The following is a 16,638-nucleotide window of genomic DNA, read 5'->3' as shown; positions in this document are numbered from 1 at the left end:
TACAGGCATTATACTTCATAAAGTCTTGAAAATCACAAAGCAAAACAACCTAAATATGAAGTATATAATTTTTTCTCAGTCTAAACCACTCCAATTATAAGAGAATTGAGGTCTTTGTACTGCATGCATGTAATAAATATATATGTTTTGTGATATTTATTTGGATTTCTGTGTACTTAATGGCAATGACACAATCACTTTTCCTGGCATCTTTTGACCTCTAATTTCTAGAAAAAGGTGGTATGAGTAACTATTGATATTTTAATTCCTGATTGTCATACTGCTCGTTAGTGATGCCCTTTTTGTAGTATTTTTCAGAATAAAAATTATCTATCTATCTATATACTAAGGGTTACCCTTTGTAAGGGAGGCAGCCTACCCAAGTAAAAGGCACACACCCACTCCCATCCACCACCCTTGTCTCCTTTTTATCTTAGCTTCTTGTGGATGAACGGACATCCCCATTTCCTTCCCACCACCTGGGTCGGAGGCAATAGAGAAAGAAGAGGTCTGCTCTTTTACATTTCATATGACCACATCATATCAGTACTCCTTGATCCACCCTGTATGACAGCTCTCTTTCCATCCCTGTGCTCTGCCTTGCTTTCACATTTCTCACAATCTAGTCACGTTACACTTATTCTCAAACACACTAAAATACCTCCTTTCTAGCTTCCCTTAAATTCTAAGTCTCTGCTCCATACAGTGCCATAGGAACAATCACACCTTCATACAACTTTCTCTTTGCATTCATTCCCAAATTCCAATCGATCAATCCATGATCAATCAATCCATTGATTGCTCAAGATCTCCCATGCAGGAGACCCATGACCCCCAAGGTAACTTTTAACAGTTTATGCTTTAGCCCAAACATCCACTTCTCATAATGTTTTTCACTCCATATACATATTTACTTGTCTCCTTTACAATTCATCTCCACAACCACTCATCTATTCATGGCCAAACACTATTCACTTAATGAAAGTGTTGATAGACCACCACCACCACATGTAGGTAGCAATGAGTCACTTTCAAATCCTAATTATAGCTAAAGTTTTTCTAATACTCCTTACTAACCTCTAAAAGTGTGCTGCGCCCTTCATCATCAAGGTCAAGGTCTTTCTGAGAGGAGGATCCAATAAGAAGATACAATTCTGGCCTTAGGAAAAGATCATACTTCTCAGGTCTCTCCAAGAACAAGAGCTTGTTTTTACTGTCCCTTGTCCAGAGTAACAAATTGTCCACAATCATTTCGTCATCTTCATAAATTCTTTCTGAAAATGGAAAGCACATGCATCATTACACAGCACATACATATATATACCAAAGGCTTTTTCCCCCTTACATGGAGGGGTAGCCAAAAAGAAAAAGGCATAGAAATCACTCCCACCTATTTCATTTCCCATATATTTCACTCCCCTCCACCCTCCTCCCTCCCTCCTATCTTGGCACCTTACACAGTACACACATATATCAAGGGCTTTTCACCCTTACATGAGAGGTAGCCCAAGGTCAAAAGGCATAAATCCACTCCCACCCATTTCATCCCCACATACTCCACCGCCACTCCCTTTCACCACCTCTCCCTCCCTCCCTCCAGTAATTAAAAAAGAATTCAGGTTTTTATTAAAAAGTAATTAAAATGTCCTATTTATATATTTTTGCAGGTAACAAATGAATAAATGAGAGGGGCTCTTGGGAGCTAAAATTTCTGTATTTTATTGTGACTAACCATGCTTTCAATACAAAATCAACACTACCAATATCGTCTGGCATTTCCTGTGACAAAATAAGTATATTCATCAAAGAATTAAAGATATACATTCCCTGGCAGCAGCTTTCTTACCCATATAGAGGTCCGGGATGTGTTCCACAACTGCCCATTTCGGATCCATGCGAACATGGTTTTTGTCTGCCAGCAGTCTGCTTACATGCCCTACAGTCATCTTCTCATCAACCAACAATGATTTGGTAGAATCATCAACAGTGAAGGCTTTAATAAATAATTTCTTAACATTGGCTTCCTTGATCTTTTCAAGAGCCATTTTAATTTTTTCTGCCTTAACTCTAGCTGCTTGCTCAGCCTGTAGAAGAAAAATAGTGATTTAAACACAACTGAAATAAAACAAATGTATACAATGGTTAGAAAAAATGAAGAATAAAAAGTTAACTGTATTTCAAAGTTTATCTATGCTGTCAAAAAAAACATAATGGATCCCAGGTGAAGTATATATGAATTTACATACAACATCAATACAAACTCGTCTACAGTAATTTTTTCCACTACATCCATTTCTCCTGTAGCTTACAAAATTAAATAAATGAAGATAAAAATAAATAATAAAAATAAAAGCATACATATACACCAAAGCAATTTAATGCGCACAACACACGAGTAGCAAGTACAACGCATAGTAATGAACATCCATTACATTATCTTTACAAAACAAAGGACAATTTTCATTGTTTTGAGTGAAAGAATATGGAAAAAAGTGTGCACATCCAAATGCGTGTATGCTTCTAAATTGTAGCTTACAAATTTGGAACTATGTTCATAAAGTACTATGTCTCCCTCTCCATTGATCAAACCTTGTCTTAAAATTCAGATTTGCTGGCTTGAATTATCTCTTCTGATTTGTTCCACAAACTGACACATCTAAGTGAAAAGCTACATTTCCTAACATCTTTTAAAAAATTTGTTCTTTGCTGTCTTCCTGATATTTTTTCATCTCACGCTAACAGATCTCAGTTTTAAAAACAACTATCATGTTCACTCTCTCTTTTCTTTTTTTTTAATATTAGTAATCCTTGTTTTTCCGCTCTCTCCCTATATGTTTTAACAGACAAGTTGGAGATTATTCTGATTGCTGCCCTTTGCATCTCTCTATTTTTCTTATATATTTCATTTGTGGCAACCACACCACTGCAGCATATTCCAGTCTGGGGTGTAACAGATTTTTTTTCCCCTCATCATACCAGTTATATGTCTCTCCCACTACTGTTTATATGATTTCCTAAATCCTATTCCTTTTTCACTTTTATATATAATTAATAGCTTGTTAACCTCTTCAGTATGGGCCAAAATCTCGCGTGCAGCATTAGCTGCCAGACGTACGATGTGTCGTAATAATACTCGCATGCATCATAAAATATAGTCACTGCTTATATCGATCGTTCTCTCTTTCACCCGTGAATTTTGATAACCATAGAAAATGTGATGAAGACAGTTTAGAGAGTATGTCATTACGCAGGAGCAACTACAATAAATATAATCAAGACGCCGATATGGCAGCCTCGCGTATCCACTTGCTCCTCATGCCGCCTACGTATGCGGCACCGTATGGAAGGGGTTAAGTGTAGTTGGGAAGGCTTATGGGAAGATCTTGATTGAGAAGATTAGGAGAGGAACAGAGGGAGTAATTGGTGAGGAATAGTGTGGGTTTAGGACAGGTAGAGGTTGTGTAGATAAAATAGGTAGAGGTTGTGTAGATAAAATTTTTGTGGCAAGACAGATATGTGAGAAAGCTATAGGAAAAGGTAAGGATGTTTTTTGGGCTTTTATGGATTTGGAAAAGGCTTATGACAGGGTCGACAGGATGGCACTGTGGGAGGTATTGCCAATATATGGGATAGGAGGAAAGTTTTTAGGAGTTGTCAAGAATTTTTATGAGAGTAGTAGAGCATGTGTCAGGATTAGAAATGGAGAGAGTGAGTGGTTTGAGGTAAAGGTGGGACTTTGTCAGAGATGTGTTATGTCGCCCTGGCTGTTCAATTTATACATGGATGGGGTGGTGCGAGAGGTAAATGCAAGGGTAGTGGGTCAGGGATTGGAGATAGTTAAAGAAAATGGAGAAAAGTGGGAGATAAGCCAGTTGTTGTTTGCTGATGACACTGCACTTGTAGCAGGATCAGAGGAGGGATTGAGGAAGTTAGTGACAAAGTTTGGGAAGGTGTGCAAAAGAAGGAAGTTGAAGATAAATGTGGATAAAAGTAAGGTGATGAGATGTACAAGGGGAGAAAGTGGCAGCAGACTGGAAGTGAGTATTAAAGGAGAGAGACTGGAAGTGGATAGTTTTAGATACTTGGGTGCAAATATGGCAGGAAAGGGAGGAGTGGAGATGGAGGTAGAATGTAGATTGAGAGAAGAGAGTAAATGCCTTGGGGGATCAAAAAGTGTAATGAGAAATAGACATTTGAAGGAGGGGAGAGGGAGGGGGAGAGGGAGCAGGTAATGGAAAGGGAAAAGGAAAGGGAGAGAGTGTAATCAACATGGTAAACACTTCTTACCATGTTGACTACGAGAGAAAGAGAGAGATACACAGACAGAAAGAGTGACAGTGTGAGAGAAAAGGAGAATGGCGAAGGAGAGAGCAGAGGAGAGACAGAGAATGGAGAAGGAAAGAGCAGAGGAGAGACATAGAGAGGAGAAGGAGAGGGGGAAGATGAGACAGGGGAGAAAGAGGTGAGAGTGGTGAGAATATGGGCAGAAGAAAGAGTGAGGAGAAAGAGGGAGTGATAAGAGAGAAAAATGAAGAGAGATGAGAATGTGATACTGGAGAATGAGAAGAGAATGTGAGGGAGTAGAGGTAAAAAAGAGGAAAAAATGGAAGGGGAAGAGAAGGGGAAGAGAATGAGATAAGAGCAAGAATTAAAATGATGTCCAGAAAGGAGATGAGGAGATTGTGAAAAGAACACTACAATATTTATATGACCACCTACTCCTGTGTACATTGGCAATTTATGAGTAATATGGATTTGATTATGACTGAATGCATTCCAACAGAGCAGTAGAAATTTTGCAAAGTCTTAACACAGTGACAACAACAGTATCTACATCATGACTATATACTTAAAAACTACCAGTCCCAATTAATCTTAAAAGAGTAGTGTTCTGAAACTGACTAGATTTGTGTTCTGTAGAGGTGACTTGCACTTCCTGGATGATAAATACCACAACCGTTACATTTCTATCTGACTATAGGCAATTCACTCAAAGAATCTCAGTCGATCCTGCATTTTTGGTTGGCTGCCCTGCTCACCCTTCTCCTGCTGAGCTGGTTTAAACTTCAAGCCTCCTTAAAATATTTTCATATTTCTTCACTTAACTCAGTGGCTATACGAGTTACACAAATTTCATGTACATCTAAGGATGACGCAGTCCTTGTTCACCTATTTCAAAGCTTTCCATCTCAATAGTACAAAGAAAGTATTTATACCAAGTATAAGATAAGGAATATAATTTTAATGTTTATACAGCATTTCATTTATCATCGCTGTGTCCAGTCATTATGAGGCTGGTTGTAAAATTTAACATGTCTTCTGTGATATAAAATAGTCATGAATATGACTGTGCTTTCACATATCCCATAAAGTGATGCATAGAAGAGAAAATGAAAGGTCTATATGATTATCTTTTGATACTGGACGGATAGTGGGAAGCACAGTGTCTCCGCACCTCTCACTCGCTCCCTCCACCCCAATCAATCTCATGAGTCAAAATTGAACATGACATGAGTACATACTGCACATGGTTTTTCGCATCTTGAATACTTTACAGCTTTCATCATCTCATATTCATTATCTTCTTGAGTCTCTGAAGAGTGACACTCAGATCGGAAATTGAAATATGTAGATATGAAAGTTCATGAGTTGCATCATAGTGAAGGGTGAGCAGGGCTGCCAACCAAAAATGCAGAATCGACTGAGATTCTTTGAGTGAATTGGCTATAGAAACATGGTCAATAATCTCATGCACAATTTACAAAAAGCTATCCCGTACTTAAGAGTGTATACTGTTCCTCGATAATTACATTAAAATATAAAGACATAGTACATACAACCACAGAGTTCAACGTATTCCAGCTAAGAGCATCAATGGCAGAAGCTAATAAACTAAAGCAACCTTGGTACCCATCACCTCAAACCTGGTTTCATTCCTACCTTTGGAAAGCCTCCACAATCAAGGAAGGTTCTGTATTCCCTGAGACCTAGCACTACAGTCTTCTGTTTAGGGCAACATGCAGGACAAGCAGGGCACAAGCATGCATGTCAGAAAGAAAGAAAGAAAACAAAAAAAAAACAAAAAAAAAAGAGAGAGAAAAATCCAAAGTAAAAGCATGTTAGTCTTCCAAGGTTAGTTATGCACTGCACTTTTAGAATACCAAAATAAGTTTACAATGTATACAGTCCATAAAGCAACACTTATTTCAAAATATCTTAGATAAAAGGTCCTATTCACTTGTCCTTGCTAAAATAAATTTCATTCAAAATCTAATCTCCTAAAAGAACATATATTTCTTCCATGATGAATCCTATCATTACAATGTTATTAATTTACTTTTAAAGGGCCTATGTCAGCATGTGTTTTTTTTTGTTTTGTTTTTTTTACTTTAATGCAACTTCACATGCAGCAATCTTGAGCAACCTCTGTTAAGACCCCTGATTCTTGGATGACTCCATTTAGCAGCTCCTACCTTAAATAGCCATTTCTCACCCATTTATCTTTCTCCATTTTCTCCACAGACCCAAACAATTGGTCTTCCCTATTACCAGTACCTTATAGATACATTCTCTTCATATGGGAATGGGCTATGATGGGAGTGGGAAGGGAGTGGAGTTGTTATACAGAATAGGAAGCCCTTTGGTATGGATAACTCTTTATTCTACTACTTCCTCTTTTTAAGTAAATCAAAAAAATTATGCACTTGTATGGAAAGCTAGTTGTCTAATATTCTTTAAGATGCCTTATAATAAAAAAAAATCACACACACATGCATATACATAATGCACACACACACATACATATACAATGGAATGGGTGGGAATGATTTTATGCTTTTTCCTTTTTGGCTACCTCCCTTGTAAGGGGGAAAAAGCCTTGGTATATGTATTATATATATATATATATATATATATATATATATATATATATATATATATATATATATGCACAAAGAACCCACAATTGGAATTAAAAAGGAAACTAAGAAGAAAGTTAAGCTTCTATGTTTCAGTTAATAGCTATAGCCCTATTCCAAGTTGGATTTAGACATGGAAGATCGTGTGCCACAAACTTGATATGCTTTTACTCAAGGCTAATAGAAATAATACAAGAAAGGGATGGATGGGTAGATTGTCCCTTCTCAGATTTACAACAAGCATTTGACTAAGTACCACACAAAAAGCTACTAAGAAAAATTGAAACAATAGGTGAAGTACAAGGAAAGTTATTGGAATGGATGAAAGATTTCTTGAATGGGAGAAAAATGAGGGTGGTACTCAGACAAGAACTCAAATTGGGAAGAAATGATAAGTGGAGTTCCACAAGATTCTGTATTGGCTCTCATAATGTTTGACATATATACAAATACATGGGTGAAGGTGCGGAATGTTATATGAACTTCTTTGCAGATGATGTGAAACTGCTAAAGAGAGTAAGTACAGAGGAAGATTGCAAATCACTACAAAAAGACCTAGACAATGTCTGGAAATGGAGTCAGAAGTGTGAAGTGAGTTTCAACATCAAGAAATGTAGTATAATGGAATTTGGAAAAAGCAAAAATAGAATACTGGGACAATATAAAATTGGTACAAAGTTAAAAAAGTCAACTCAGAAAGGGACCTAGGAGTAACTATAACCAATGACATGGCACCAGACAAACATAGCAACAAAATAGTTGGAGAAACTTTCAATTTATTAAGATCAATTAAAGTGTCCTTTAACCCCTTCCGTACGGTGCCGCACACGTAGGCGTCATGGACTTAGATCTCAGTGGCAGCAGCCAATGCCAGCCGTACGACGTGTCGTAATAATACTCGCATCATAAAATATAGTCACCGCTTATATTGATCGTTCTCTCTTTCACCCGCGAATTTTGAATACCACAGAGAATGGGATTCAGGGCACATTTGAGAGAATGTAAAAACACAGGGGCGACTACAATAAATATAATCAAGACGCCGATATGGCAGCCTCGCGAATACACTCGCTCCCCATGACGCCTACGTGTGCGGCACCGTATGGAAGGGGTTAACTATATATGATTTTAAGAAAGAACTGGATGCAGAAAGATACAACTGCGGGTCACTACACGCATAGCTCTTCTCCCGCAAAATACTAGGTAAATAAATACTCACACACACACACACACACATAATATATATACATATTAGCATGTGTATGTGTGCATGTGTTTAAATACTTAATGCAAAACTGACCTGTGTAAGCTGTGCCTTTGATGCATCCTGCCGAGAACCTGCCGAGCCCGATGCACCACTGGAGGCTGAACTTTCAGAGGACAACATAGACACATTATCACTGAAGGCAGAATCATTGTCCGGACTGTCTGTTCTCCCAACTGAAGATGGAAAAAAGAACACAACATTAAGTAATGAATATTCATTCTTCCACTCAAGCAGTCATTACCTGTAAAGAGAGAACTATGTGTAGATAAAGAAATTCTCACCCTTTTTACTCTGTGTTCTCATTCATTTCCACTTTCACCATTAGAGGTGCTAAGATGGGAGGGAGGGTGGAGGGGTGTGGAGTGTTTTTGGGGATTAAATGGGTGGGAATGTTTTTGTGCCTTGTCCTTTTTGGCTACCCCCCTGGTAAGGGAAAAAAAAAAAAGCCTTGGTATATGTATGTATGTATGTACCATTAGAGACTCCACATTACCACTTTTCAAGTACATACATACATATACCAAGGCTTTTTTCCCCCTTACCAGGGGGGTAGCCAAAAAGGACAAGGCACAAAAACATTTCCACCCATTTCATCCCCGAAAACACTCCACACCCCTCCACCCTCCCTCCCATCTTAGCACCTCCTAGATGACGGGTCATCCCTGCACCCTGTCCACTGCCCTGGGTCAGAAGCAGTGTCGCAGGACACAGCACATCCACAGCAAGGCCGCTTCATTAAATCAGCGACCCCCCCTCTCCGTCCCCCTATATAAAGGAGAGGACGGGGAGAAATCCCTTCGGGCTGCGTCAAAAATTTTTGCTCACACACACTACCTCACCCCCACTTTTCAAGTAACATGCATTTATACTTTAATTCATCCAGGCACAAAAAAAATGTTGGTAGATAAAATGTCATATTTACAGTTTTATTATATTAGTTTGCCACTATTAGCTTCACTGAAGAAACACAAGTCAGACACACTTAGAAATAAGGTAATCATTGTCATCATCTTTTACTTCTTTTAGAACTGTTTTTGCCATTTCTTTTACAAAGGATTACAAAAGGTGGAGCATGCCAACAGGAGACCTTTTGGTCCATAACTAGGTCAGATGCAGAAAAATTATAATAATGATAAATAAATAAATATATATATATATATATATATATATATATAATAAATAATAATAAATAAAATAAATAAATATGCACAGGTATAGTTAAATACTAAACAAACAGGTATATGGTAAATCAAATAAATTGACAGATAACTAATAATAAATGAAAATCAAGCAAATAATAAACAGACAAATAATAACAAACAAATAAACAAATAATATAAAATAAATGACAGTCATTACAGCATCTTACTTAGGTGTTTATCTAAACGAATCTGAAAGCTTTGAACTGAACTACATGGCACTGCCTCTGCAGGAAGTTTATTACATTAACTACATAATTGGTGTTGTTGTTTCTACCCACTTCCAAATTAAATCTATTTCCTGACACTTTGAGACCATTATTTCTTGTCAGATTCTCATTCAGTGTGAAAAAAAATTCACTTTTGATGCCAATTCCCTTTAGAATCTTAAAGACCTGTATCAAGTCACCTCTGAGTCTATGCTTTTTTAGGGAAAACAGATTCATATGTTTTAGTCGATTTTTGTATGATTTATTTTTGATATTTGGAATCAGTTACGGTATGTGGCTCGCCATTGTACTTTTTCCAATCTGTCAATGTCTTCAATGAGATTTGGTGACCATGCGGAAACAGCATACTCCAAATTTGGAAGAACTGACAATTTATATAGCTTGTTAATAAGAGATGAACTTTTGAAGTCGAAAGATCGCACTATCTGTCCTAGAATATTGTTTGCTTTCTCAAAGGCTCAAATACACTGCTTAGATTATTTGAGTGTTACTGATAATTACGCTGAGATCCTTTTCACTATTCACTTTTGTTAACAATGTTGGACAATGTATATATATATATATATATATTCCTGTTTACATGTGTATATAACCTACATTCTCAAAACAAACATAACTATGAAAGCAGAACTGTAGTTTCTAATTTCATATAACAACAGACAACATCAACCCTTGTGTTTCAATTTTGCACCATGGTTGGGGCTGTCCACAGTAGAGTGACAGGTTGTAGTATACTTACTGACAATACAATAATGCCTACCTGCAGACTGCATAGTTGTGGTGTTGGCAGGGCTGGCCACAGAGGCAGCAACAGCAGAGATGGTGTTGGCAGTTGTAATGGGAACTGCCGATGCTGACGCTGAAGAGAGGGAAGAGCCTATTTTGTTGACGATTTCCAATTCAAACTGGCTCTCAAGAGCACATAGCTCCCCCAGGATGGCATCCAACTCTACATCCCCTGAATCTGTCAAAACATGTGATTATCAATAAATGAGTTCTAGATTAATTATACACATTTAATCAAACCTGCCTCTGGTCTGGAGGGTAAGTGCAAACCCTTCAAACCTGCATCTCCACACAGAAGCAAGATAGTTGACGGGATCTAAAGATGGATGGCAGGAAGATGATACCCTCCAACATCTTGCATGACCACCATCTGCCAGTTCCCATTATAGGTACCATTGCATGTGGATCACAAATACCAACAAACAAAAATAAATAACTTTATATCTATCTATATACTAAGGGCTTCTTCCAGACTTATAAGGAAGGTAGCCAAGTCAAAGCCACACCCACTCCCACCCATTCCTATCAGTAATGTCGGGATTTTCATATATATATATATATATATATATATATATTTATATATATATATATATATATATATATATATATATATATATATATATATATATATATATATATAGTAGAACCTCTACTTATGATTGCCTAAGCATACGAATTTTTCAACATACGATGTGAAATTCAATCTAATATTTGACTCTACACCCGAAGTAATTTCTAACATACGAAGTCGTCGAAGTTTCGTATATATAAGCCAAGTTAGTTTAAAGTTCAACTAGTGTAAGTTAGAGTAGCCTAAGTTACGATACATATCTCAGTCACCACCTCTCTACCCACAACTACTGTCTCCTGCACTGCCAAGCCAACACCTCCGTTCGCCTGTTTCTAAGGTAAAGTGACAATAAAAAACCCTTTTTATTGATTATTTCCTTATAAATTATTTTTTTTACATCTCTCTTATATATAGTAATGCATTTGTTATATTGTTATGTGTAATTATCTGCAGTACAGTATTTATTAAGGAGTTATGATAGGTTTTTGGGCTGTGGGACGAATTAATTGAATTACAGTGTATTCTTATGGGAATATTTGATTTAACACACGACCATTTCAACATACGAAGTAGGTTCTGCAACGAATTAAATTCGTATGTAGAGGTTCTACTGTGTACATATATATATGTATATGTATATATATATATATATATATGAATATGTATATATGTACATGTATATGTATATATATATATACAGGTAGTCGTCAACTTACGACCGAGTTCGGTTCCGACAAACAGGTCGTAAGTCGATCTGGACGCAAGTCGGACTTTATATATATATAGTTTATATTACCCTTTAAATATTATTTTTGTTACTGTATACATGTATATTCTATATTATATTTAGCATACTGAAATAATCTTAGCATCTTTGAACTATGTTGTATAGTATTTTTTAAACCTTTTTTATAATTTTATCTGATTTTCTTTGAGAAACGTAGCATACTGAATAAAATCCTATCATCTTTGACCTATGATATTTAATACTGTATTTTTTAACATTTTTATTATTCTATCATCAGACTTTCTTTAGGAAACGTATGCATACTGAATAAAATCTTATCATCTTTGAGCTATGTTGTTTAATATTCATTATTCTTTTTATAATTGTCGTTAGGAAACGTAGCCTAGGCCTACACACTGAATAAAGTCCTGTCATCTTTGACCTACAAATACTTTTTTGTTGGTTAAATTAAAATCATTGTACTGTATAGTTTACATCTTATTAATTGCAAAACATTAAAAATACTAAATGCAAGGCAAAATTAGGAAAAAAATTATTTCAAAACACATTCTTTTCGTTTACGTACTGTACCGAAAATATTATCGACAACAGACTATGCTTAAACAAAGTTTACTGTTACATTTTATTAATTGCAAAACATAAAAATACATAATGCAAGGCAAAATTAGGAAAAAAATATTTCAAAACATTCTTTTCGTTTACGTACTGTACCGAAAATATTGCAAAACATAAAAATACAAAATGCTGTACCGAACATATTGTTATCGACAACAGACTAGGCATAAAAAAGTTTTACTGTTACATTTTATTAATTGCAAAACATATTAAAATATAAAATCCAAGGCAAAATTGAGATCCTCTCTTTGTCTTTTAAAATTATCGACACTGTAGAATGTGATAACTGAAGTTCATGTGCTATCACATTAACTTTCTTCCCGCCTTCATAATGTTTTATCACTTTCATTTTCGTGTCAAGATCAATAATCTTTCTTTGTTTCTTGGCAGGCTTGGAAATATCGAAAGATAATTTTCTTTTAGACATCTTCATGGGGGTTTGAAGCACAAAAAATTTAAAGATATAATCCTTGTCATGAATGAAGTCAGAAATACCACATGCTCCTGAATGAGAGGGAAGCTGACGCTGCCAGTAGTCTGCCAAAACTATCGTACTTGCGTCTCGCGGCGTGCAAAGTAATTGTACTGCACTGCCAGGCATAACATTGCAATTCTATTACTCTATTAAATGTTAAATATTATTGCACTATCTCGTGGTCGTAAAGTCGATCAGTCGTAAGTCGCATAGGTCGTAAGTCGACGACTACCTGTATATATATATATATTGTTATGGTTCATAATAATGTTTATATGGAATATCTAGAGATAAATCAGCATGTTAACTCCAACTAATTGTAAATTATAAGGTACCTCCCCCTTTCCTTCTCTGGATCTATGTGATAAATGTGTAGATCGTAGTTAACAATAAGCACAACCAACTACTCCTCTTCGTGCCAAAACATACCCACCCACTTGGTTAGCAGAACAGCCTGAACCCATGGAGACTGCTGCATGCCCAAGGTTATCTACAAAAATTCTGTATATAAGTGAAATGAAGACAAGACTATGAAGGTTTCATACATGCCCAAAGGCTTTTATCCCCTTACAAGGGAGGTAGCCAAAAAACAAGGGCATAAAATCCACTCCCACCCATTCCATCCCAATATATTCCACTCCCATCCACCCCCCTCCATCCCTCTTATTTTGGCTCCTCCTGGATGACAGGTCATTCCTACATTCTGTCCAGTGCCCTGGGTGAGCAGTCACAAGACACAGCACATCCACAGCAAGTCCGCTTCATAAATTTGGCAACCCCCCTCTCCATCCCTTCATGCAGAAAAGGAGAAGACATGGAGAAATCCCTTTGGACTGCATCAATTTATTTGTCATACATACTCCCTCACACCCCATCCCCTCCCTTTCATACATCACAGCATCATCCATACACAACCATTCTCCATTCAACCTATCTCCTGTTTTCCCCTGTCCTTCCTCAACAGACATTCCCCTCTTTCCCAATGCCCCTTTAACCCCATCCATCTATCTCATCCTTGGTCTCCCTCTCAGGTTCACTCCTTCTACCTCTGCCTTCCATACCTCTTTTACTAATCTTTCTTCAGTCATTTTTTCCATGTGTCCAAACCATCCTAATACTCTTTCATCAACCCTATCTAAACTCCCTTTCCACACCCATTATCCTCCTCACCTCCTCGTTTCTCACTCTATCAAGTTATAATTCTCAGGCATCTCATCTCAAACATATTCAAACTCCTCCTCTCTTATGTTCCATGTTTCTCCCCTGTACAGTGCTGTTGGCACAATCACTTCTTCATACAATCTCCTCTTAGCATCCATTCCCAAATGTCTATTTCTCATTACACTTTTTAATACCCCAAGACGTTTCCTTGCTTCTCTCAATCTACATTCTACCTCCACCTCCACTCCCTTTCCTGTCACATTTGCACCCAAGTATCTAAAAATATCCACTTCCTCCAGTCTTTCTCCCTTAATATACACTTCCAGTCTGCTGCCACTTTCTCCCCTTGTAGATTATCACCTTACTTTTACCCACATTTATCTTCAACTTCCTTCTTTTGCACACCTTCCCAAATTCTGTCACTAACTTCCTCAAACTCTCCTCTGATCCTCTACAAGCGCAGTGTTGTCCGCAAACAACAGCTGGCTTATCTCCCACTTTTCTCCATTTTTTAACCATCTCCAATCCCAGACCCATTACCCTTGTGTTTACCTCTCACATCACCCCATCCACATACAAATTGAGTAGCTAAGGTGACATAACACATCCCTGGCAAAGCCCCACCTTTACCTCAAACCACTCACTCTCTCCATTTCTTATTCTAACACAAACTACTACTCTCGTAAAAAACTCGACTGCTCTTTGAAGCTTTCCTCCTACCCCATATATCTGCAATACCTCCCACAGCACCTTCCTGTTACCTTGTCATAAGCCTTTTCCAAATCCATAAAGGCCCAAAAAACATCCTTGCCTTTTCCTTAAGTTTTCTCACATATCTGTCTTATCACAAAAATCTGATCCATATAACCCCTGTCCTAATCCCACATTGTTCCTCACCAATTACTTCCTCTGTTCCTCTCCTAATCCTCTCAATCAAGACCCTCCCATAAACTTTCCCAACTACACTTAACAAACTGATCCCTCTAAAACTACTACACTCAAACTTGTCCCCTTTTCCCTTGTAAAGTGGAACTATGCAAGCACTCCTCCAGTCCTCCGGATTCACTGTACCTCCTTTTTTAGACATTCTGTATGACACCCATCTAACCCAGGTGCCTTACCTGCTCTCACCTTTTCAACAACTGCTTTTGCTTCCTTTTCATTATTTCTCCTCCATTTTCCTCATTCATCACTGTCATTTTCATAGTGCTTCCCACTACAACTACCTTTCCTTCCTTATCCTCCTTCACATTTAGCAATTCCCTAAAATACTCTGCCCATCTTCCTCTTACTGCCATCTCTTCCATTATAATCTCTCCATCTGCACCTTTTACTTTTTCTTCTCTACTTGATTTGCCTCCTCTTCCTCTTTTAACTTCTTTCCAAAACATCTTTTTACTACTTTCAGAATTTTCTGTCATAATGTAATCTTACCCCATTTCACATCTGCTCTCCTCTTTGCCTCCTTTATCTTATGCTTTACTTCTCTTTTCCTTCCACCTCTCATATGATCCTCTCATCCTATTTTGTAACCAATCTGTGAATCCTTGCTTCTCTTCTACAACCTTCTTTGCCTCCTCATCCCAACACTTATTACCCTTCCTTCTATTTCCTCCCCTTCTTGTTCCACACACCATCTTTGCACAACTTGTGACTCTCTCCTTGAAACATCCCCATTCCTCCTCCACTCCTAGTTTTACTCTATCCTTCACTCCTTCCCACTCCTCTCTCAGCTTCTTTTTGTACTCCTTCTCCTTTTTTTTCATTTAAGCAGTTCACTTTAAGCACCTCCCTACCTTCTGTCCTTTTCCTTTATCCATCTATCCTCCACTCTCAACTTACCTTCCACCAAAATATGATCTGATATTGCCTCACTCTCTCCCTTAGAACATATACATCCTTCACTCTTCCTACTTTTCTCCTGGTTACCACTATATAGTCCATTAATACTCTATCTACCACCCTTCCATCCACCACCCTCTCCTAAATACTGTATTTGCTATCATCAACTCTCTAGACACATCACCATTAACTCTTCACTACAATTTTTTTCTTGGAACTCCACATTTCCCAACCACTCTGTATATTGGTTAATTTCCTTCCCTAACCATAAGATCTCCCAATACCACTACATTGACATTTCTCCCTAAACCCTCTACTCACTCATTTAAATCTATCCAAAAGGATTCATAACATAGGATTTGCACCCCAAGGAATACCCCAAATAGGCAAGGTCGAGCTAGGTAAGAAAATGGAAGAAGATTTAGGAGTGGGAAGCCATGGTCAGAAGGATTAACTGGGGGTAGGTTGAGGATACAGGAGCATCACTCTCAGAGCTTGGGGTCACTAAGCTTAGGACATTCGGATCCAACAGGTCAGTAACTCTTAATCTCTCTTCCCCTTTTCTTGTTTTCTCTATATATTGAAACACTGGAATAATGAAATAAGAGTAGCTTGCATATAATTAGAATTAGATGTAGGAAAATTAAGGTGACTAAGATTAAGACATTCAGATCCAATAGAAAGGGTCAACCAACTCCCTGAATAAAATTGTCAATCCAAGGCATCCAGAATCCACCCAATTACATTAAATAATGGTGACTAGTCCTAAGGTGAAGGATGGAGGGTGGAGGGGAGTGGAGTGTATTAGGGATGGAGTGGGTGGGAAT

At 37.5% G+C, this 16,638-nt stretch overlaps 1 protein-coding gene across 2 annotated transcripts in view; it reads right to left on the bottom strand.

Annotated features, from left to right (window-relative positions):
• The window catches only part of pico (ras-associated and pleckstrin homology domains-containing protein pico), a 40,825-nt gene that overhangs the window by 6,982 nt on the left and 17,205 nt on the right, over nt 1–16,638 (bottom strand). Inside the window, exons 3-7 of one of the 2 annotated variants that reach the window (XM_076211020.1) lie at nt 10,374–10,577; nt 8,218–8,357; nt 5,941–6,003; nt 1,847–2,084; nt 1,078–1,274 (exon numbers count right to left, since the gene is read on the bottom strand). In XM_076211020.1, coding sequence (XP_076067135.1) covers nt 1,078–1,274; nt 1,847–2,084; nt 5,941–6,003; nt 8,218–8,357; nt 10,374–10,577 — 842 coding nt within the window. The remainder of the gene's footprint in view (nt 1–1,077; nt 1,275–1,846; nt 2,085–5,940; nt 6,004–8,217; nt 8,358–10,373; nt 10,578–16,638) is intronic. The other variant, XM_076211021.1, reaches the window with a different exon arrangement.

The sequence above is a fragment of the Oratosquilla oratoria genome, chromosome 28 (assembly GCF_046742065.1).
Source record: "Oratosquilla oratoria isolate Oo_2021 chromosome 28, ASM4674206v1, whole genome shotgun sequence".
In the NCBI taxonomy this organism is placed as follows: domain Eukaryota; kingdom Metazoa; phylum Arthropoda; class Malacostraca; order Stomatopoda; family Squillidae; genus Oratosquilla; species Oratosquilla oratoria.
This window is presented reverse-complemented; position numbering and strand designations above follow the sequence as displayed.